General features: G+C 34.7%; 1 protein-coding gene across 2 annotated transcripts in view; it reads right to left on the bottom strand.

Moving 5' to 3' along the window:
* The window catches only part of DMD (dystrophin), a 2,258,239-nt gene that overhangs the window by 843,712 nt on the left and 1,390,487 nt on the right, over positions 1-24,040 (bottom strand). For both annotated transcript variants that reach the window (XM_037986581.2, XM_073013821.1), the window contains exon 45: positions 14,322-14,497. In XM_037986581.2, the coding sequence (XP_037842509.2) occupies positions 14,322-14,497 (176 nt within the window). The remainder of the gene's footprint in view (positions 1-14,321; positions 14,498-24,040) is intronic.

Here is a 24,040-nt window from a genome sequence, read left to right as displayed (position 1 = left end):
TGACACCCGAACTCCTTTTCCACAGCAGTGCTTAATGGATAATGTGTACTCTGGGAATTTTGGTTTGTTTACTGGTTAGCAAATTAATGACTTGAGAAAGGTATCATATTGAGAAGCAGTTAGTTCAATGGAGATTGCCACCATCTCTACATTGAGACCAAAATGGCTCAGTGTCTTCAGCCCTTTTCTTCCTCCTGATGTTCAGACTTATACATTCAAATGTGTGTTTTCTGATCTCCTTATTTTAATTGTTCCACGGCTCCTTAAGACTACTGTATTCCCAAGTTGAGCTCTGTATGTCTGATTTGCTTTCCTCTTTCTATCTGGTTACTCTCCTTTGTATTTCCTATCCTAACTAACAGCATTCCATTCAGCCAGTTCCCCAAGCAAAAAACCTGGAAAAGAGATCATCTGAGAATTATCCCTTCATTCCCCTCATCACCCCATCGAATTAATGACTAAGTTGTTCCACTTTCATCAAGTATTTCTTGAATCTGTCACATTTTTGTAAGTTCTATTCTGCTCACTCATTGTCTCTAACGTGAGTCACCCTGCCACCCGTTTCACTCTCTTTTTATCACTCTGAGCTCGACTGTCAAAGGGACATATGAGGACGCAAATCTAAAGCACATAAAAACTTCCCAACATCCTTATATCCTACCCTGGAAAAAATTCTTTGAGATTTCAAATCTTCCATGACCTGGTCCATCTTGACAGTTTCATTTGTCACTGTGTCATTTTTCAGTCTTTCTACATATAAAAGGAAGTCCCCTTATCAAAGTTGATTAGGGTAAGTGGATAGGTGATTTTTGAAAAAATAGTGTAAAATTGGAGGAATTATATAAATGTGTTTACACATATTCAAACATTTTATTTTTCTTAGAATATACAAATGGCCACTCATTTACTTCTCATGTGGTATGGGGTCTGAGACTTTTCCTGCAGTAAAAGCCCACAGGTTGAAGGTAAGCGTATTACTTTTTGCATAAAACACTTCTACATTTCATAATCTGTGACTTTTAGTTTGGTTTCTTTGAATTACAGTCAAATTTGGAGATGCCTGAAAAAATCTGAATGTAAAATACCTCCATTTTTTGGGGGGGATTCTATCCCTCACACCCAATCTTAAACAGTTATCTTACCTACATTTAATTCAACAGCACCGTTTTTTTTTTTTTTTTTTTCTCACTCTGTCACCCACGCTGGAGTGCAATGGCACAATCTTGTCTCACTACAACCTCTGCCTCCCGGGTTCAAGCAGCTCTCCCACCTCAACCTCCCAAGTAGCTGGGACTACAGGCCCATGTTTGGCAAACTTTTGTATTGTTTTTAGTAGAGGTGGGGTTTTGCCATGTTGGCCAGGCTGGTCTCGAAATCCTGACTTCAGGTGATCCACCCACCTCAGCCTCCCAAAATGCCGGGATTATAGGTGTGAGCCACTGCGCCTGGCCCTTTTTTTTTTTTCTAATCACCTTTATCAAGTCTTCCAAGCATTCAATTTAGTATTCATAGAAACCACAATTCTCTTATCTTTTCATTTCTATTTCATTAGTTTTCATGATATTTAATAAACAGGAAAATTTAAATAACAAGAATAACTTGCATAGCCAGGTTAGGAACCACAGACTGTTGACTCTTGGAGAACATACTCTCAGATGGTGCGAGCCAAGGTACATGGTACCAGAAAGGATACTTGAATACCTTTCAAAAACATGTATAGGTTACTAATATCCATCATTAAGTTTGGAGTGGGAATTGGGCAGCTTATATATAGAAAATGAAGAGTTTAGGGTAAGTCAATGGTGCTTGCTTAGCAGAGCCTTTTTATACTGAACTGTGCATAGTCCTTCAATGTAGGCCACTTTTTCTTGCTTCAGTGATTTTGCTCCCATCACTTTTTCTCTCTGGCATGTCCATTTATTCTTCATTTGCCTCCCCTCATCCTTTAGGGTCCATCCCTGATATCATGTTCCCTAACAAACTCTCCCTAACTCCTACTTTCCCAGGCACATAAAAGTTCATGGAAGGCCATGAATAAAGCGCATTCACTTGTGTATCTCCATGCAGTGGTATCACCAGTACCAGCTAATGCAACAACATATTTGGTGCCAGCTAGTCAGTTTCACTAGAACTAGCCAAGTTGAAAAAATAAAATATGACATACAATGATTAACTATGAAGCTAATTTTTCAAAGTCTTTTGATGAAGAATTATGAATGTCCTTGAAAGCTTTTCAAGAGTCATCAGAGAACAGATGGGAAGAGACCAGCTTTTCCATAGACACAGGTGAATAATAATATCTGTATGATTCTCTCTGATCAATCTAAAAATAGCTCTTTGGTGATATGGATTGCATCTAAAACATCTTGTGGCTATATGTAGGATGAGGCTAAAACATTCAGTTTCAGGGCTAATTCCTACTTAATTCACTTAAAAGGTATTCGTTGAGATACAGTGAGACTACAGTAAACAAATGTACACAATGTTTGAATCAAAGAGCTGCTTTTTGCTATAACTAGCTAAATAAATTGAAGTTACTTGTCTCTTAAATGTACTAAATTCTGAAGAATACATAAAACATTATTAACCAAACTCCTTCCATTTTTTTTAAGACTAGAAGGGATCAAGGTCAATTTCTAGAATTGCAAAGGTATCCGTGGAAATGTGATAACATGATAAAAACATAAAAATTGGTCTGGCTCTTTAGATCTATTTTTAACCTATGTAATAATATCAAGTGTAAAGATTTAAATCTTCAGTTTAATCTGAATGTGAATAAAATTCTTACCATTTAAATTAAGAAAGTACTTACTGGTCATCTACAATATATCAAGCTTTCTGTTAAGTACTGTGGGTTATAGAGATAACAATAGTCCTCTGCCCTCATGAAGCTTTTAATCTTGCTGGGAAAAAGCATATGTAAATAGGTATGGTACATGATATATACATAAAATATTACATGAATGTTATAAAAAGGGGCAGGAAAACCTTAAGAGAATAAACTGCTTGTTTGAGAAAAGTAGGTCACATTCATTGAGGTAACAGCACTTAAGATGAGTCTTGAGGGATGTGTAAGATTTTGGCGGGAAAAAAATAAGGGGAAAGGGAATTCAAAGGAAGTGTTTTTTTTTTTTTCTTTTTTCACAAAAGCTGAAGAACAGAAAACTTCAGGTCATTCAAAGCTTCAGACAAACAGAAATAGTGGAAATTATGAAAAACATGGTTAGAAAGATAGATCAGAATAGATCCTACGTTCAATTCTTTTGCTACTACATGTGGTCATCAAAGATAAGTGGAAGGTTGGTGGGAAGAAACTGTAAGTATATACCAGAGAATCCTGAAGGACAAAACTGGGATAAATAATGCAAAATCTGATCTAGAGTAAGGACTCTGGAGTCAGACTGCGGGAGTGCATCCTGGTTCAAATACTTGCTAGCTGTGCAGTCTTGGGCAAAGAGTTTAATCAGTCTGTGCCTTCACTGCCCTCCTGTGCCTTACAAGAGACCCTGGGAAGCACTAAACATGGAAAGGAACAACCAGTACCAGCCATTGCAAAAACATGTCAAAATGTTAAGACCATTGATGCTAGGAAGAAACTGCATCAACCAACGAGCAAAATAACCGGTTAATATCATAATGACAGGATCAAGTTCACACATAACAATATTAACCTTAAATGTAAATGGACTAAATGGTCCAATTAAAAGACACAGACTGGCAAACTGGATAAAGAGTCAAGACCCATCAGTTTGCTGTATTCAGGAGACCCATCTCACATGCAGAGACACACATAGGCTCAAAATAAAGGGATGGAGGAAGATCTACCAAGCAAATGGAGAACAAAAAAAAGCAGGGGTTGCAATACTAGTCTCTGATAAAACAGACTTTAAACCATCAAAGATCAAAAGAGACAAAGAAGGCCATTACATAATGGTAAAGGGATCAATTCAACAGGAAGAGCTAACTATCCTAAATATATATGCACCCAATACAGGAGCACCCAGATTCATAAAGCAAGTCCTTAGAGACTTACAAAGAGACTTAGACTCCCATACAATAATAATGAGAGACTTCAACAACCCACTGTCAACATTAGACAGATCAACGAGACAGAAAGTTAACAAGGATATCCAGGAATTGAACTCATCTCTGCACCAAGCGGACCTAATAGACATCTATAGAACTCTCCACCCCAAATCAACAGAATATACACTATTCTCAGCACCACATTGGACTTATTCCAAAATTGACCACATAATTGGAAGTAAAGCACTCCTCAGCAAATGTACAAGAACAGAAATTATAACAAACTGTCTCTCAGACCACAGTGCAATCAAATTAGAACACAGGACTAAGAAATTCAATCAAAGCCACTCAACTACATGGAAACTGAACAACCTGTTCCTGAATGACTACTGGGTACACAACGAAATGAAGGCAGAAATAAAGATGTTCTTTGAAACCAATGAGAACAAAGATACAACATACCAGAATCTCTGGCACACATTTAAAGCAGTGTGTAGAGGGAAATTTATAGCACTAAATGCCCACAAGAGAAAGCTGCAAATATCTAAAATTGACACTCTAACATCACAATTAAAAGAACTAGAGAAGCAAGAGCAAACACATTCAAAAGCTAGCAGAAGGCAAGAAATAACTAAGAACAGAGCAGAACTGAAGGAGATAGAGACACAAAATCCCTCCAAAAAATCAATGAATCCAGGAGTTGGTTTTTTGAAAAGATCAACAAAATTGATAGACGGCTAGCAAGACTAATAAAGAAGAAAAGAGAGAAGAATCAAATAGACGCAATAAAAAATGATAAAGGGGATATCACCACCGACCCCACAGAAATACAAACTACCATCAGAGAATACTATAAACACCTCTATGCAAATAAACTAGAAAATCTAGAAGAAATGGATAATTTCCTGGACACTTACATTCTCCCAAGACTAAACCAGGAAGAAGCTGAATCCCTGAATAGAACAATAGCAGGCTCTGAAATTGAGGCAATAATTAATAGCCTACCCACCAAAAAAGTCCAGGACCAGATGGATTCACAGCTGAATTCTACCAGAGGTACAAGGAGGAGCTGGTACCATTCCTTCTGAAACTATTCCAATCAATAGAAAAAGAGGGAATCCTCCCTAACTCATTTTATGAGGCCAACATCATCCTGATACCAAAGCCTGGCAGAGATACAACAAAAAAAGAGAATTTTAGACCAATATCCCTGATGAACATCGATGCAAAAATCCTCAATAAAATACTGGCAAACCGAATCCAGTAGCACATCAAAAAGCTTACTACCATGATCAAGTGGGCTTCATCCCTGGGATGCAAGGCTGGTTCAAAATATGCAAATCAATAAACATAATCCAGCATATAAACAGAACCAAAGACAAAAACCACATGATTATCTCAATAGATGCAGAAAAGGCCTTTGACAAAAATTCAACAGCCCTTCATGCTAAAAACGCTCAATAAATTCGGTATTGATGGAACATACCGCAAAATAATAAGAGCTATTTATGACAAACCCACAGCCAATATCATACTGAATGGGCAAAAACTGGAAGCATTCCCTTTGAAAACTGGCACAAGACAGGGATGCCCTCTCACCACTCCTATTCAACATAGTGTTGGAAGTTCTGGCTAGGGCAATCAGGCAAGAGAAAGAAATCAAGGGGATTCAGTTAGGAAAAGAAGAAGTCAAATTGTCTCTGTTTGCAGATGACATGATTGTATATTTAGAAAACCCCATTGTCTCAGCCCAAAATCTCCTTAAGCTGATAAGCAACTTCAGCAAAGTCTCAGGATACAAAATTAATGTGCAAAAATCACAAGCATTCTTACACACCAGTAACAGACAAACAGAGAGTCAAATCATGAATGAACTTCCATTCACAATTGCTTCAAAGAGAATAAAATACCTAGGAATCCAACTTACAAGGGATGTAAAGGACCTCTTCAAGGAGAACTACAAACCACTGCTCAGTGAAATAAAAGAGGACACAAGCAAATGGAAGAACATACCATGCTCATGGCTAGGAAGAATCAATATTGTGAAAATGGCCATACTGCCCAAGGTAATTTATAGATTCAATGCCATCCCCATCAAGCTACCAATAAGTTTCTTCACAGAATTGGAAAAAACTGCTTTAAAGTTCATATGGAACCAAAAAAGAGCCCGCATTGCCAAGACAATCCTAAGTCAAAAGAACAAAGCTGGAGGCATCACGCTACCTGACTTCAAACTATACTACAAGGCTACAGTAACCAAAACAGCATGGTACTGGTACCAAAACAGAGATATAGACCAATGGAACACAAAAAGAGCCCTCAGAAATAATAGCACACATCTACAGCCATCTGATCTTTGACAAACCTGATAAAAATTAGAAATGGGGAAAGAATTCCCTATTTAATAAATGGTGCTGGGAAAATTGGCTAGCCATAAGTAGAAAGCTGAAACTGGATCCTTTCCTTACTCCTTATATGAAAATTAATTCAAGATGGATTAGAGACTTAAATGTTAGACCTAATACCATAAAAAGCCTAGAAGAAAACCTATGTAGTACCATTCAGGACATAGGCATGGGCAAAGACTTCATGTCTAAAACACCAAAAGCAACGGCAGCAAAAGCCAAAATTGACAAATGGGATCTCATTAAACTAAAGAGCTTCTGCACAGCAAAAGAAACTACCATCAGAGTGAACAGGCAACCTACAGAATGGGAGAACATTTTTGCAATCTACTCATCTGACAAAGGGCTAATATCCAGAACCTACAAAGAACTCCAACAAATTTACAAGAAAAAAACAAACAACCCCATCAAAAAGTGGGCAAAGGATATGAACAGACATTTCTCAAAAGAAGACATGCATACAGCCAACAGACACATGAAAAAATGCTCATCATCACTGGCCATCAGAGAAATGCAAATCAAAACCACAATGAGATACCATCTCACACCAGTTAGAATGGCGATCATTAAAAAGTCAGGAAACAACAGGTGCTGGAGAGGATGTGGAGAAATAGGAACACTTTTACACTGTTGGTGGGATTGTAAACTAGTTCAACCATTGTGGAAGATAGTGTGGCGATTCCTCAAGGATCTAGAACTAGAAGTACCATATGACCCAGCCATCCCATTACTGGGTATATACCCAAAGGATTATAAATCATGCTGCTATAAAGTCACATGCACACGTATGTTCATTGAGGCACTATTCACAATAGCAAAGACTTGGAGTCAACCCAAATGTCCATCAGTGACAGACTGGATTAAGAAAATGTGGCACATATACACCATGGAATACTATGCAGCCATAAAAAGGATGAGTTTGTGTCCTTTGTAGGGACATGGATGCAGCTGGAAACCATCATTCTCAGCAAACTATCGCAGGAACAGAAAACCAAACACCTCATGTTCTCACTCATAGGTGGGAACTGAACAATGAGATCACTTGGACTTGGGAAGGGGAACATCACACACCGGGGCCTCTTATGGGGAGGGGGGAGGGGGGAGGGGGGAAGGATTGCATTGGGAGTTATACCTGATGTAAAGGACGAGTTGATGGGTGCTGATGAGTTGATGGGTGCAGCACACCAACATGGCACAAGTATACATATGTAACAAACCTGCATGTTATGCACATGTACCCTAGAACTTAAAGTATAATAATAATAATAAAAAAAAATAAAAATAAAAAATAAAAAAATAAAAAAAATAAAAATAAAAATAAAAGGAGAATAGCAACTATTTCATAGAGTTGTTATAAGTATTGAACTATGTAAAACACTTGGAACAGTGCCTGGCAATATTAAGTGTTATCACCATCACTGCCACCACCACCCTAACCACCATCATCATACAAAGGTCTATATGAGGTATTATAAAATCAAATATCTATGGAAAAGCAATTAATATAAACGAGCAAAGTGGGACAGGTGCTGCAAACTGAGGACAAAGCTTGCTTACCCAAGGGAATGCTTCTCAAACTTTAATGTGCCCATGAATCACTTGGAAATCTTATTAAAATGCTGACTGTTATTTATTAGATTCTGCATTTTTTAGCAACTCCCAGGTGATGTCTGTGCTCTGAACCAGAGACCACACTTTCAGTAGCAAGATACTGAAACATCTGTTACTCAGTTGTAGCTGATGGTGCCAAGAGAAAATATAGTAATGAATGCCTAGTAGCCAGATCTAAATTTTCAAAAGAAAACAGAAATCCCCATTTAAAAAAAAAAAAATTATACCTAATGTAAATGACGGGTTAATGGGTGCAGCACACCAACATGCCACATGTATACATATGTAACAAACCTGCACGTTGTGTATATGTACCCTAGAACTTAAAGTATAATAAAAAAAAAAAATCCTAATTCTGCCAATTAAAAAAAAATGAGGTCTCTCAATTTTTAAAAGTTGTCAATGATTTAAGACAATGGCTATGCAAAAACACTGCATGCATTCAGGATTCAGGCTGTGGGTACTCAGTTTATAAACTCTGGACTGGATGGAGAGTCAAGGTCAAAACCGGCAATGAGAAAAAAAGGAAGTTTGAGTACAGAGCCAGTGGACTGGACAGATCCTGGGGGCAAAATGTGAATGTGTGAGCAGGCTTGTAGCATTGGTTCACACGGATATACTGGGTACATTTAAAATATTGCACACACTGTGAAGAGCCATTTGAGTCATTAAAATATTGGCTTTTAATTTGTAGGAAATAAGATGCTATAAAGCTATTTGGTTGAAAGCTATTTGGTTAGGGGGGTCTGAATTTGTGAGAAGCCAAAGTTAAAGAAAACTTAAGAGAAAACAGTTGTCTTACAAGGAAGTGCATAGAGTAATATGAATTGTTCCTGGAAATTTTCAAGAAGAGGACCTACTAGACCTACTTTAATGAATTAGATAAGGCTCATTTCTAATTAACAGCATCTATTTGCATGCAAACAATGAGCTAAGGTCTTTAAACAATAATTTCTTCCTTTAAGTACATTTACGAATGCCTCCCGTTATCTTATTGACACCATTAATTTGCATGGCAAACCAGCATAGATTATATACTGGTACATTTTGGTTTAAGAATTCAGAAGTAGAGAGGTTTAAAGGAATAATAACTTAATGACTGTATATGAAGTCTCACACAACAAGGGCTTTTTAACATGTCTAGACTTACTTTTAACTTCCATGTATTCTGAAAGAGATTTGTCAAGAATCCTTTCAAAAGTAATCTGAAAACATTATCTCCTTTGGGACTGCTTGCCAGAAAGGTGCAAATATTCCATTGAGAAGGGGCTACTACCCAGATGTAGGTTTCTATGTACTACTCACCTCTAAAAGTAACCAAAGTTCCTCGAAAAAAATGGGTACTTCTAAATCTGGGGTAGGAAAAGTCCAAGGTGAGCCTGGGACAATTGAGCAGGAAGCTCTGGGCAAGAATAATAACTGTAATTCATAATAATAAATTGAATAAATAAAAATTTATGAGTCCATTTTGACATAAATATAGAGGAAAAACCTTTTTTTTTTTTTTAACAGAAGAAAGTCAGCTGGTAAATTTAAGATCATGTTAGATTAGGAAAATCTCCATTTTGCAAGCCCCAGTGTAATAAGGGAGTTAGGGAAGGATCATCAATGGATACTAAAGCCATTAGATGATTTATTAATTGCACAGAAAATATGTGACATTATAATGCAAGATCTGTCAGTCACCACCTGAAGCAAGTAATACAACTTTGCAGCATTTAGTGAGACTACTTCGTATGATGCAGCTCCTGATGTGATGTAATACAAAATACACAGCATCTTGTACGAAATATTCTAGCCAAAAATGTTTGACATGCATCTCCTGAAGTCTTATTTAGACCTAATTTCCGTTTTACTAGAAATTCAGAGACTAGAGAACAAGTTAAGTAATCCCATCAGGGGAAACAAAATAAAACAAATCCTGAAAGATGAGACGTTTTTTGAGGCTGGTGTCTTGTACATTTTCAAATTTCAATATTGGTGAAAAAAATGTGAAAGGGCTATTTTAGACTAAAAAGGATAAAAAATCATAATAGCCAAATGTAATGCATGAGCCATGATAAGATGTTGGTACTAACTCCCCTGCAAAATATAAAAGACATTTTTGAACTATGAAGGAAATGTGAATATGCAATGGATATTAATAATAATGTAGTATTATATTTAATTTGGAGGAGAGTGTAATAAACAGGCATGGTTATATATGGCATGTCTGTATTTCAAAGTGACACATACTGAATTATTTAGGGGTATAGTGGTATTTATAACTTACTTGCAAATATTTTAAAAAGTGTGTGTGTGTGTGTATGTGTGTGTATATGTGTGTGTATGTGTATGTGTGTGTATATGTGTGTGTATGTGTGTGTGTATGTGTATGTGTGTGTGTATGTGTGTGTGTATGTGTGTGTGTGTGTATGAGATGTCCTATATATGAGAGACACAGAAGGGGTAGAGAGAGAGAAAAAGCAAATGTGGCAAAATGTTAATAATTGTTGACTCTAAGAATTCAGGGGGAGGAAAAGAGTGTACATGGGCATACATTTTGCTATTTTTTCAGTTTTTCTGTATGTTTGAAATTGTTCACAAAAAGACTTGGGGAAAGAAAAAATTCAAAAATATTTTCATTAAGGTAACACTTAAATTAAAATCACTATTCCTTAATGCATATTAGTGGAATAATTGCCTTATCTGTGAAATGGGATAAGCAATATCAGACTTGTCTAAAAGAAGAAAGAACTATAATGTTTTGAAATCTTTTTATTATTGCTAAGGGTTATGATTCGGAGCTTCCTCAGTTTAGGAATTCCACTTCCCACTGCCTTGCTTCTATCTCACATTCAATCTTTTATCAACTGAGATTATTCTAAGTAAAATCCTCTTCATTATGTTGTCAGCAATCCATTGCTTGAAAGCCTGGCTCCCCAGAATCCCTTGACTGGTGCGTCTTCTAGAACGCTCCAGAAGAAAAGGAGTGTATGAACATAGTGACTGTTCATTAAAATGACTGAAACCACAGTAAATTAGGATGAGATTCTGGGCAGACAGCAGGCTAGGATCATTTGTTTATGCCTTGGACTTCTTTGGCAATCTGTTGAAGCCTGAGATTCCTCAGAATAATGTTTTAAAGCCCAGTAATAAGATCCTGTAGTAGATATAATACGTACTGCAGTTTTTAAGTAGTAATAAGCATAAATGATATTTTGATATATTTATTGTAACTCTAATGAGATATGCACTTATCTGTGGCTTCATAGGTATTACTAGTATTACTGTGATTTTTTTTTTTTTTTTTTTGCCTACATTCAAAATGAAAAGGAATGCTCAATTTCAGTTAGAGGTTAGTAAAGACAAATAGGTAATTTTTTTTTCTCCAATGAAGAGCATGGCACCCCTTGCTATTCATGGACACTTGCTTAAAGACTTGTACACAGACTTGTTTTGTATTAACATATGACTTCCCCTTATAGCCGATAGGTTTTTATTTGCACATCCTTCATTTACAAAGATAGTTTTGGTGACTACGCCATCATTAAACTCATTATTATCATGCTTAAACCTATAGATATTATCCAGTTCTTCTGTTACATAATTGGAGCAGTAGTGAATTGTCTATCTTAAACTGCATAGCTAACTGACTACATTTCATACTTCATTTGCTTCCAACATAGACTAACTTTAATGGATGTCCACTATTATTTGAACTTTTGAGATGTTTTTTCTATTTCTAATATCTTAAAATTTCAAAAGACTTAAAATTATGCAACTACAGGCCTCCATATAGATATCTAGCTTGAATTATACACTTTCTTTCATTGATGTCCCTGGACTAAAACATGTTAAATATTTCTAACTGCTGTACTTAAAGTCCATTACAAACTAAGAGTACTGTTGTTAAGTTGAATAGGCATCTTATTTTTCACCTGTGCAATAAATAACTTCTATCTCCATCTAACTTCTGCTTGGCTTGCACTGAGAGTACACTATTGATTAGCAGTAGGTTCATGTTTACAGCCCTTCTGTAATTGTTAGGTTAACATATTATTCATAAAATATTATTTTATTATTTTTACTTGATTTGCTACTGGATGTTTAAAAATAGCTATGAGTATATTGGTAGAACTAGCACTTATATTTTATTACATTTTTACATTTCATAAAATTTAAATGATATAAAAATCCTGAGGAAGCATGCCACAAAAGTGATCTCAGTGGAAATTTAAATATGTTAACATTTATTTTTAAAATGTAGCGTGAAATAGACAACTTTAAAAGCTGAGCTTAAAAAAAAAAAAACTCAAGGAAGCTGAACTTGGCTTTTTAAAGCACAAAAGTGCAATATTTAATGTAGGTCAACATGTTTAAATGGGAAAATTTTTTCCTAATTATAGCCAAATCCCTAGCTGTAATTAACATAAAATTTGTATAATATTTAACAACAGAGTCAGCATATACCACTTTCTTATAAAATTAGAAAGATCTAAGGTTTTAGAGCTTATCTGGTGAAACAGGCATATTGCTACATCTCTGTTTATAAATTATAACGTGCCTTTAGGGCCCAATAACAGATAACAAGATTTTGAAAATTCAAGTGAATTAGAGTTATCAGAGGGAATATTAATACTCTCTATTCAAATACTATATGAGTAAGACATTTAAAAATAGGAAATAATACTTTATATATTATAGAAAAATAATCTTCCAATCGATTCAATTCACTTTATGAATTCTCTCCCTATATATATATATTTATAGTATGGTATTCAATTTTTTGTTAATTTTCTCATTTCTTACTATTTTAATTTGGATTAGATTGAGCCTAGTTGAGAAATGACATTATACAGATTTATACCTGTTCATAGTATAAGCATGTCAGTTATCTAAATAATCACATACTTGTATGATTAATAGAAGAATTTCAATCTGGGAAAAAAGTATATGACTTACCTAAGGAAGCAGTTTAACTACAAAGTTTAGTTCTTTATTTTATCTATCTATAACCAAGAAGATTTTCAAAACCAAGACTTAATACAAAATATCTTTCGATGAGGCTATTATTCTTTAACTTTGGCAAGATGTGTGGTGTGTGTGTGTGTGTGTGTGTTTAGGTCAACTAATGTGTTTCTTTTGTACAAAATATGAATTTTGTCTGCTTTCTGAATAATGTAACATGAATAAAGAGGGAAAGAGGAGGTGGGCAAAGACAATTGGCATAATTCTAAAATCTTCTTTTTAATACATCTTAACCAAAGACATTCATCAATGAGTTGTTCTAGCTTCCTGAATATTAAAATCCACCTATTATGTGGATGATGGGTGGGATGCAAGAGCTTGGCAACAGAACAAAGTTTTCATTGCTCATAACAATATTCTCATTTGGTAAATAAAGGCCAAGTCTTCCTTTATGAAACAAGACACATTAACATCAACAACTGGAAGCATAATACAAAATCCCATTTATAAACTATCTATGCTTTCCAACTGCAGCACCAATCATTTGGCTTTCTGTGCCTTCAGTTCATTCCAAGGGAAATTTAAATGATGATTGAATTTGACGGTAACCTTTCTGAGGTTTTGTTTTCCCCATTAAACTTGGACATTTTTGGCTCAAGTTCCCCTTCAAGAATGTATTCACAAATGTGGTGAAACTAGAAGTAAATATCACTATTACTGTTTTTAGCTTCATAGTCATAATTATAGCTATTTTTAAAACTAAGCAAAGATCTGTCTTTCTTACAAAACAATCATTTATAATTGCTTTTTAAAATCTTCTTGAAAAACAACTGAGATTCAGCTTGAAGTTAAAATATATTGAAGATATTCACCTTTAAGCAATCATGTGTGATTTTTAAAGCAAACTTAAAGTTTAAAATAGCAGAAAACCACTAACTAGCAACAAGTATATATTTTAGTATATAAAAATAAAAAATAAAAAATTTGTTTACTGCTGTTGATTAACGGTTGATGGGTTCCTTACTGTTAGTGCCTTTCACTTGAAGTTAAAATATATTGAAGATATTCACCTTTAAGCAATCATGTGTGATTTTTAAAGCAAACTTAAAGTTTAAAATAGCAGAAAACCACTAACCAGCAACAAGTACATATTTTAGTATATAAAAATAAAAAATAAAAAATGTATTTACTGCTGTTGATTAACGGTTGATAGGTTCCTTACTGTTAGTGCCTTTCACCCTGCTTCTAATCTACAATGAAATATTTTTTAAGGACAGCTTAAAAAGGTCTGCTAAAATGTTATAATTCCTATTTGATCTGTCACCCTACCTCTTTTTTCTTTCTGACAGCTGTTTGCAGACCTCCTGCCACCGCAGATTCAGGCTCCCCAATTTTTCCTGTAGAATACTGGCATCTGTTTTTGAGGATTGCTGAATTATTTCTTCCCCAGTTGCATTCAATGTTCTGACAACAGTTTGCCGCTGCCCGATGCCATCCTGGAGTTCCTGTAAGATATCAAAAAGGCAAAACAAAAATGAAGCCCCGTGTCTTTTTATTTGAGAAAAGATTAAACAATGTGCTACCACATGCAGTTGTACTGGCAAAGAAAGAAATATAAAAGCTCCATTTGAAAATTTCCCTATGAAACTGACATGCCCCTGTCCAAAGGATACAAGACAGAAAGACACCTTTTATGTGTCAGGGAAAAAAGCATCCTCTCGGTTAGCTCCAGTTTTTATTTTTGTAAGCTTGTCAGCTAGAGGATGTTATAATGTCCTACAAATCAATTAGCTGGAAACCTTCTCAAGAGCAAATTCGATTTCTTGTCCCCACAAGGATGTTCCATGTTTAACAGCCTATGAAATGTTGTAAAATTTAAACATGAACAAAGTATTTGGGTTTCTTAGTGATTGTGGATAAGAGACGTGAAAAAGAACAAATATAGTTTAGTCACAGTATTTAAAAAACCTCTAGAGATATTTAAATAAAATTAATTGCTATTTTAGAAGAAACTTTATTTCAAATTCTGTCTACATCAATGTATTTTGCATTATAAGCCACATAAAACTGAGAATTAATTGCTTTCAGGAGCATCCCATCAAGATATCCGTAAGGTACAGTAATAAATTTTAAAATAATCTATAGTCACCAGAACATTTTTATGATTGTCAAGCTTAGTTTACTTTTTTTCCTGAATGAAATTTTAAGAGTAAAGTATCAGAAAAATAGTTCAATTGAAAAGGAGAATATTATAACCAAGTACACACAAAAACAAAAATGCTTTTTACCATTAAATAAAACTGGCCATTACGTTCTATTTAACTTTTTTAAAAAAGATAATCTAGAATTTGTAAGGCAATTAAAATAACATATTAACTAAATATGAACCTTAGAAAATGAAATAATATCTGAGAACTTGAGATACCTACCATATTTAAATCTAAATGACTCAAATCCTTGTGTCACTGACAGAATAATGTCAATATGTAGAAAATTCTCCTAATAGATGTGATTCAAATTCTCTAATATTTTTATATTCTCCTACTCCTTGACACAATAGCAAGCTTATAGTAGACACCAGTACATGCTTGCCAAATGAAGGAACGAATGCATGTTTTCTGAGACTGAGGTAAAGCTCCCTTAGACTCTCATTTCACATAAATTTCTTGCCTTTTTTTTTTTTTTTTTTACTACATTCAAGCAAAATTATTTTTAAATACTGGAAATTTTGGTAGCCTACTTTTAACAATTAAAATACTCTGTAAATCAGCAAAAAATGATAACAAGGTCATTATTCCAGTGACACGGTACCTCACAATGAATATAAAACTATGCACAGTTACTGAACTATTCACAAGCTGTCCTGGCCATACTCTCTTGAATGCCCATGAGATGTGCTCTAGTAAACATGTGATATTTCCTTGTAACTAGTTGGCTTTGCTCCATTGCTTACATCTCACTCTTTACCACCTGTTCAGATCAGTGTTGCATGTGACAGTCATTGCTTAGTAACAGAGACACCAGTCATAACAAACTGTGTCTATATATTAGGTTGGTGCAAAAGTAATCACGGTTTTTGCCATTACTTTTATATCATAAATTCTTTGAGGTCAGATATTGTGTCTTATTCATGATTGTTTCCTGTTGTTTAGTACAATGTCTGGTGCGTGGAAGGTTTCAATAAGCATTTGCTGAGTGAATGCATGAATTTATGAATAAGGGAAGTGAAGAAAAAGTGGAGGGCGGAAGGAACAGAGGAAGGAATGGAGGAAGAAAAGAAGGGAGGAAAGGAGAGAAGTAGGAAGAAAGGAAGGGAGGAAATTCAGGCTCATCATCACCTTAGTGTCATTAGTATTAATACTTATTACTGATCCTCCTAGAGATTCAAATAAAGAAGCACAATTTTCTAGGTCTTAGGCAGTACATAATCTAGTTGAAAAAATAAGACACAGTTGTAAGTGATAATTTGTTATACTACATACAGTAGGATAAAAAAGTAAGGTGATCAATACATGGTAGGCCAGAAGAGGGATGATCTCAGTGAAAAGGATGAGCAGAGGAGACTTCTGGGTAAATTTGGAATTTAAAGAAGCATAGGACTTAGGCATATGGAGGGTTAAAGGCAGTGAGATTGTGGCAGAAGTTAAGGCCTGTGGTATGCTATCTCCATGATGTGACCAGGTATTTAAAATTGGGCTCTATGTCACTGTACGAGAGCAGGAGTTAGGGGACGAGTACAGCCCTTGGTGTATATTGGGGCCTGGGCAGAGAACTTGAGACAACGTAAATTATTAAGGCAACATGAACTATTACATGAGAATCACCATTGTTTTGGAATAAACTGGATCATGCAAGCATCAGTGACTACTGAAATGGTAAAAAAATTTTGCCTAAAACATAGACATCAGGGAGGTATTTAGAGGGTAAAGACCATGGCTCATATTTGTTCCTTCATGAGTGTTCAATACTTACAACTATACTTCATACTTTTAAAAAATGCATGGGCACACATCAGATGTATACCATAGCCGTGCTTCTTAGACTTTAATGTGCATAAAAATCTCCTGGAGATCTTATTAAACTGCAAGTCCTGCTTCATTAGGTCCGTGGAGGCACCAAAATTCTGTATTTCTTACAAACTTCAAAAAAAATGCCAATACTGCTGGTCCAGGAGTACCACTTTGAGTTGTAAGGTAATGGAGTAAATGCCTTTTGAGTCTTTGTTAAGTAATCAAGGAATTCTTATTCCTGCTTATAATGCCATAAACTAAAGCTGCTGCAGCATTTTTTATCTCAGTCTCTTTGCTTTGTAGTTTTGAACTTGGCCCTTTTCCTTCATGGCTGATGGCTACAGTGACTTTTACAACCTAATTGTAGAATCAGCAATGGTTTTATTATTTCGGTTTCCCAAACAAGAGATAGAATTGAATAGCTAAGAGCGAAGCAATAATTTAAAATTGTTAGATCTAAATCTCATTTATATAGAATCTCAAATCAGGGCTTTCAGGTATTTTTTAATTTTGTGAAAGAAGAGCTCATTAAATAGTCTACTGCATTTGTATGAAGAGGTTTTGCAACCACGAGAAATATTTACAGTGCATCGCCTGCTCAAGGAGAGTTTTCAGTGATAAAGCATAAGAGAGAAAAATAAGGGATCAAAACAGAAAGTAATAACTTGTACGTGGTGTTTTCTGAGCTGGAAAAGATAACATTGGATTTACAAAATTAAATGTAAAATCTCAATCAACTTTATTCACACAGTGAACTACATTAATTAATTTTAATTCTATAGCTTCTAAATATTTTAAGTACTGAATTATTCATTACCAATAAAATTTCCAAGCTTTGATATCATATTAATGTACTGTTGTCATAGTCATTCTTATCTATTTCTCTGGCAATTAACATCTAGTCTTGGTTCTAGACAAAAAGAAAATCATAATTAAATCTGTTGGATTATTCATCATAGTTAGAAAGCTTATTGTGTTTTGATTTCAATATTAAGCATTCGTTTTTTAATAAGAAGTGCATATCTAACTCCCATGGGGAGCTTTTCAAAATATAAAAAGCCCAGAATTCCATTTTAAGTCTACTGAATCAGAATTTCTGGGGACAAAGGTTTATGAAAGAGATACACTAAAAAAGAAAGGGGAGGTTACAAACATGTGGAGAGAATAGGGAAGCAGGAAGGACATGTAGAATTACTATATTATTTTCAACTTCTCTTCTGCTTTTTAAGTCAAAAGGTATTCCTAAATTATAGAAAATAACACTATTATATATCTAAGTCCTTCAAGTCTGGTCAAATTTGGAGAAGGAAAGAGGAAATACAGGCAAAGACAGAACTGCTACATTTTTATTTTTATACAGGGAAGGATATAAGAAAAAGAAACAACTACCTTTTCTATGAAAGCATTATATACATTTTTTAAAAAAGTCTATTTGTAAAACTTTCCAAAACTGTATGAAAACACAACAGATGAAAAATAAAATGTGACAAATGAAGAAAAGGAATAAGCTAAGAAGCAGTTATAAGAAATTGTACAATGACAAATTGGATGAATTATGTAGGAAATAAAAAACTGGCAAAAAAACACAAACTAGGGAGCAAAATAGAAAAACAGAAGAGATAAAATGCAATTGGAAGAAAAGATAAATACTGGGAAATAGAGGGAAGAAAAAGGAACCTTCTTTGAACAAGGAGATGTTTCAAAAATCCAATACTGAGATTTACTTGTAATTTTGTTCATGAATTATTTTGAGACAGGTTAATCATTAACCCAGTTTACTGACTGGTGAAGAGAAAAGATGTAATAAAATGAAACTTGAGGAGGGTTGTGAAACTGAGACTTTTATGGTGCAATTTCCTGCAAATATGGTGCTTTTTCTTCTTTATTTTTTAAATCCTAAGATCATTCTCATTGTCTCTTTGTCAGTGTCAAGAATTCAGGAGTTTGAAATACAGTTTCTGATACTTTCCTCAATGATAAATAAAGCTATTTTACCAGTCATGTTAATTATTAGACAATATAGTCAATACTGTTTTCAGAGATTTTAATATGCTTTAGGAAGTATCTTTCAATTTCTATCGGATGATGGATTTTTGTAAAGAAGCAAAATAAATGCACGAATATTCAGGGCATATGCTAAGCCCAGTAACAGGACCCATTCCACTTAGCCTGTCCAAAGACTAAGGGATTCCGTCTCGGTGGAAGGTCTGATAACCTTGAGGGAGCATCTGAGGATAGCCAGAACAATTGAAAGATGGCTAAAATTGGGGAAATCCAGCAGTTAGGAAAATGGAGAGAAGGGCAAAATAGTACAGAAAAAAAAGAGTGGAAAAATAGTATAGAAAAGAAACTAGGAAGGATAAGAAAACAGTGAAAATGGCTGAAATAATGGCCTTTTTTGAGTTAAAGAATGAAAGTTACAGGAGGTAAGAATAAAAGTCAAGGAGAGCTCAGAATGAGGAGGACAAGAATCCAGTCCATATATGAGCTACAATATAATATCCAAACATATTAGTACAACAGGGAGCATGGAAAGGACCATTCTCTTCTCCCAACTGCCTTCTCAGCCACTTCTCCTCACTTTTGAGTTTAGCTCCAACACCCAGTAAAACTGAATAACTTTCTACTTCCTTGACAATACTGTTAAGTTGTGTAGGACAAATTCGTTATTCATCTTTAACAGTTAGCATAAAAGTTCCCTCTTTCTAGAGGCCTTTTAAGAGTTTTAGGGGAACTAAGTGCCTCTCTTTTGTATAGCTATTTATAAAATATTTCTATTTGTGTTATTTTCATATGTATTGGACTTTACAGCAAGAACGAACGAGGGCTTTCTTCTCTTGAACAGAAAATACATCTCTAAATTTGAACTGCACCGCAGATTCAACTTTCAGTTAAGACCTCCAGATCTTTTATGAGTAATTTGCAAGTAACTCAGTCAAATAAAAAGGTCCTGTCTTGTGTTATTCACAATAGCAAAGACATAGAATCCACTTAGTTGTGAAACAATGGTAGATTGGATAAAGAAAATGTGGTACATATACACCATGAAGTACTACATAGTCATAAAAAGAATGAAATCATGTTCTTTGCAGAAGCATGGATGCAGTTGGAGACCATAATCATAAGCAAATTAATGCAGGAACAGGAAAAACAAATACTGTATGTTCTCACTTATAAGTGGGAGCTAACATAGAGCATACATGGATGTAAATATGGAAACAACAGATACCGCAGACTAGTAGAGGTGGGAAGAAGGGAGGGTGTGCAATGGTTGAAAAACCACCCATCAGGTACTATGCTCACTATTTGGGTGATGATATCTGTACCCCAAACCTCAGCATCATGCACAATCCCCCTTGTGACAAGCCTGTACATTTACCCCCTGTATATAAAATAAAATTTGATTATTTTAAAAAGGAACAGTCTTTACAATGAACAATCAGACATAAAATGCACCTTTTTAGCCTGTTCTTTCTCCTGTTATCTTTTTTTTTCACTTCAGTAAACATTTATTGTACCTTACCAATACAAATGCTGAAACCATATAAAGAGGTTGTGTTTGTTTGTCACAGGAACTAGAGTCAGGAGCAGGCCTTGTTAGATTTCATTTAATACTGTCTTTTTCCTGTGAGGTATAATAGTAGATATGCTCTTGGTACAATTTTCCATCTGCTCCTGATAATGGTTGCTATAAAAGAATAATGAGAATTCCTTCTAAAACTAGAAATAGACTGTTTCTTTTCCAAAGCAAACATCCTGCCAATGAACTGAAGGCAAATTATGTACAGTAGCAATTTATTTTAATGGGACATTTACCTAATATCAAATTACAATGAAATTTCCTTTCGATGTATTTATCTTATTCACATCAGTTATATATATATATACACACACACACACATATATACACGTATATATATATATACACACACACACACATATATATTTGTTATTATCATTGTTATTAATGTGTATACCAAAATGAATTCATCATAAAGAGTTCTAAGTACTAAATGTTTTGTAAGGGTATCTTGGGTTGTTTTTCTTTCTCCTCCAAGAAATGATGCCCTGGGCCAAAAAAAAAAAATCATATATTCCTCAATTTCAAGCAGAGATTCAATACAGTGCTACCTAAAGTGAGGAAAACATATATGTGTTAAATTTTTGCCCTCCGAAACTGAGGGCTACATTTTAAATCTGGCCCCAGACATGTTTTGGTGTTAGAACTTTGTTTAATAATTTGAATGCCTTTAGGTGGGGTATGAATGCATTCAAATCATTCTGTAAAGGCATTTGAATTGGTGGCTCTTGCTTTAAAGAAAACTGTTGTTACAAAGTACAGAATTTTGCAAAGCGAATAGGTTTTACTTTGGTAAAATAAATGTTAGCTCTCTCTATGTTCATGGATTTATTTAATGCTTCTAGCCTTCTAACTTATTCATGAGAACTTCAGGACAAATAGAAAACATTTAAGGGCTGTGTTTTTGTCTCCATTTACTTAGATTTGTTAAGAAAACAAATTGGCCTTTCTCTGATACAAAGGCATCTTGTTCACAGCCGTACTTGCTTTCTTATTAAGTAATCCTGGTTATAGAACACATGACTTCAGGCATAAAATTATTTCTACATAATTATTAGCATGATTCTGAATACATTAAATGTTTCATCGTGGAACATATTGCATGTAACTCAAAAAACAGTCTTAGGACATAATATTCCAAAGGAGGCATAGGTCATTTTAAACTTTCTAATTTCTCTTCTCTCTAGAGGTATTACTAATTTGGAGGCACATAAATAATTCTTGAAAAGTCATTTGGCAGGTAGAGGGTGATATAATATGTATGTGTGCATAGAGAAAAAGACACCAAAATTGTTTTTTTCCAAAATAAGACAATGTGTAATTAAACTTGATTATAGACTGGAAATATTTGATTGAAAGATCTAATGTCATTGGTTCTAAAACCCTGTAGTTCTCTACTGGTATTTGCCATGCCTATATTTTCACTCTGTAAGTCAATTATTGATTGGATACCTCCTATTAGCCAGACATTGTGGAAGGTGCTAGTCATCATTCTCTGCAGGAGGATGAATGGATTGGAGGAGCCCTGGAATAGAAGTAAGGAGACCAAGTAGGAGATATCACGGTAGTTAAAGTAAGGAAAGATGGTCACTTGGATCAAGGAGGAGTCAGTGGCAGAAATGGAGAGAAGTGCATGGAACCAAGTGATATTTGGAAAGTAAATACACAGGACTTAATGCATTGAGGATAGAAACAAAGGAGAGAGTGTCAATCAGACAGTTGAAGATACTGGTCTGGAACGCAGAAGAAATATTAGGACTGAAAATATAACTGAGAGCATTATTGGCAGAGCTATGTCTAAAATTTATGATGTGAGTTTTGTTCCAAATGTGTTTGAGTCCTTTATTTTTATTGAAATGATTCTGGGCAAACTCAAAGCTAGCAATCATAATCCAAACATATTTTGGGAATCCCTGAGTATCTGCATGATGACTAATTTTGTCATTATTGACATTTGCTACATCTAATATGTATTTTTTCATTTGCTGGCAGAGAGATTAATATCATAATTAGCATAACGTGGAAAATTGAGAGGCCGTATGATTCCCCACAAATTTGAAGAAAATAGAATATTGTTTTGATGAAGCTGCTTGTGTTTTCCTACCCTAACTCCCACCCACCTATTAGTAAAAAAACAATGGTCAAAGATGATTTCAAAATATATTTTGAGAAAGTGTTGTGCTTTAAGAGAACAGAATTAAACTTGTTCCTTAATACACTTCTATTCTGTGTTCACAAGAATTCCATGGGCTTTTGCTATGGCATAATCTTTAAATGCTGTCTAATGAAGGTAAATTGTTCAACGCAGTAAGTGTTCTCTTTAGTGTGACTGACTCCAACAGATATTTAATTTAGGGTAACTAGTAGATGTCTGAAGTTTTACAATGATAAATAAGTTGTATTTTCTTGTCAACACTCTCAGTTTAACGGGGACAGCCTAGAAAATGCTGTGTTACAATGTAACTATGGCAATTGCTTTGAGAACAAGATAGATCAATGATGTTGGCAAAATGGTAAGGAAAAGAAACAGACAAGTTGAGGTAATTATTATTATAAAGGCCTTAAAGACGGTCTTTTCCCCATTTCCTATATCACCAAGCACAGCGCTGAGTGCTGCTCAGCTTAATAATTGCTTAAGAAATATTTGTTGATAAATTGAGCAGAAAACTAAGCAAAATATTATAATCTTCTTGATTGCTTTCTCATTCTGGAAAAGTTCAAAAGTAACTTTTTGAAATATATACCACAGCCTAGAGTGAAAAAGAGACATTTAAAAACAATTGTGTTTTTATCAAAGTTTCATCTCCTACCACAAATAACAAGTTATTAAGGAAAGCATTCATTTCTCAGGCTCTTGAGAACGCGAAGGCCTAGAAATACGATAAAGAGGGATCAAAACAGATCTCTGTGTCTAACATCAATTAATTGATTTTGAGCATTTAGCTTAGATTACAGAACCCCCAAGACATCAGCTAACAATCCACATCTAAGCACATGTTGGCCATCACTAAGCCTTATATGTCCCTCTGGCCAAGTTATACAGGCATTAAACACAAATTACTCTTTTTTTTTCCCCAAGCCTTAAGTTCTGAGGTTAGGTTTCTTATTTTCCAACTCATTATCTGTTGTATGGTAATACTCCTCTCCTTCGTGAAATTAGATGAGAAGAGGTGATGATAAAAACAATTGTGCATTTCTTGTTGACTGAGCATGCCTTCTGCAAATCAAAAAAAAAAAAAAAATGCACAAGAATGGATTCTCTCCCCATTATCAGGATATTGTACAATATCAATGATCTGTATTTTATTGAACAATATACAAGCCATAGGAACCTAAGGATAAAGCAGACAAATGACATAAGCAAGTCATCTGTTAGATTTTTCTCAATTATTCATGTGAGTATCTAAAAGGTTAGGAATAGTTGTAAAAAAGTGGTGAAAACTATAGGTTTTACTTTC

Source organism: Chlorocebus sabaeus, chromosome X (genome assembly GCF_047675955.1).
Source record: "Chlorocebus sabaeus isolate Y175 chromosome X, mChlSab1.0.hap1, whole genome shotgun sequence".
Taxonomy (NCBI): Eukaryota; Metazoa; Chordata; class Mammalia; order Primates; family Cercopithecidae; genus Chlorocebus; species Chlorocebus sabaeus.
This window is presented reverse-complemented; position numbering and strand designations above follow the sequence as displayed.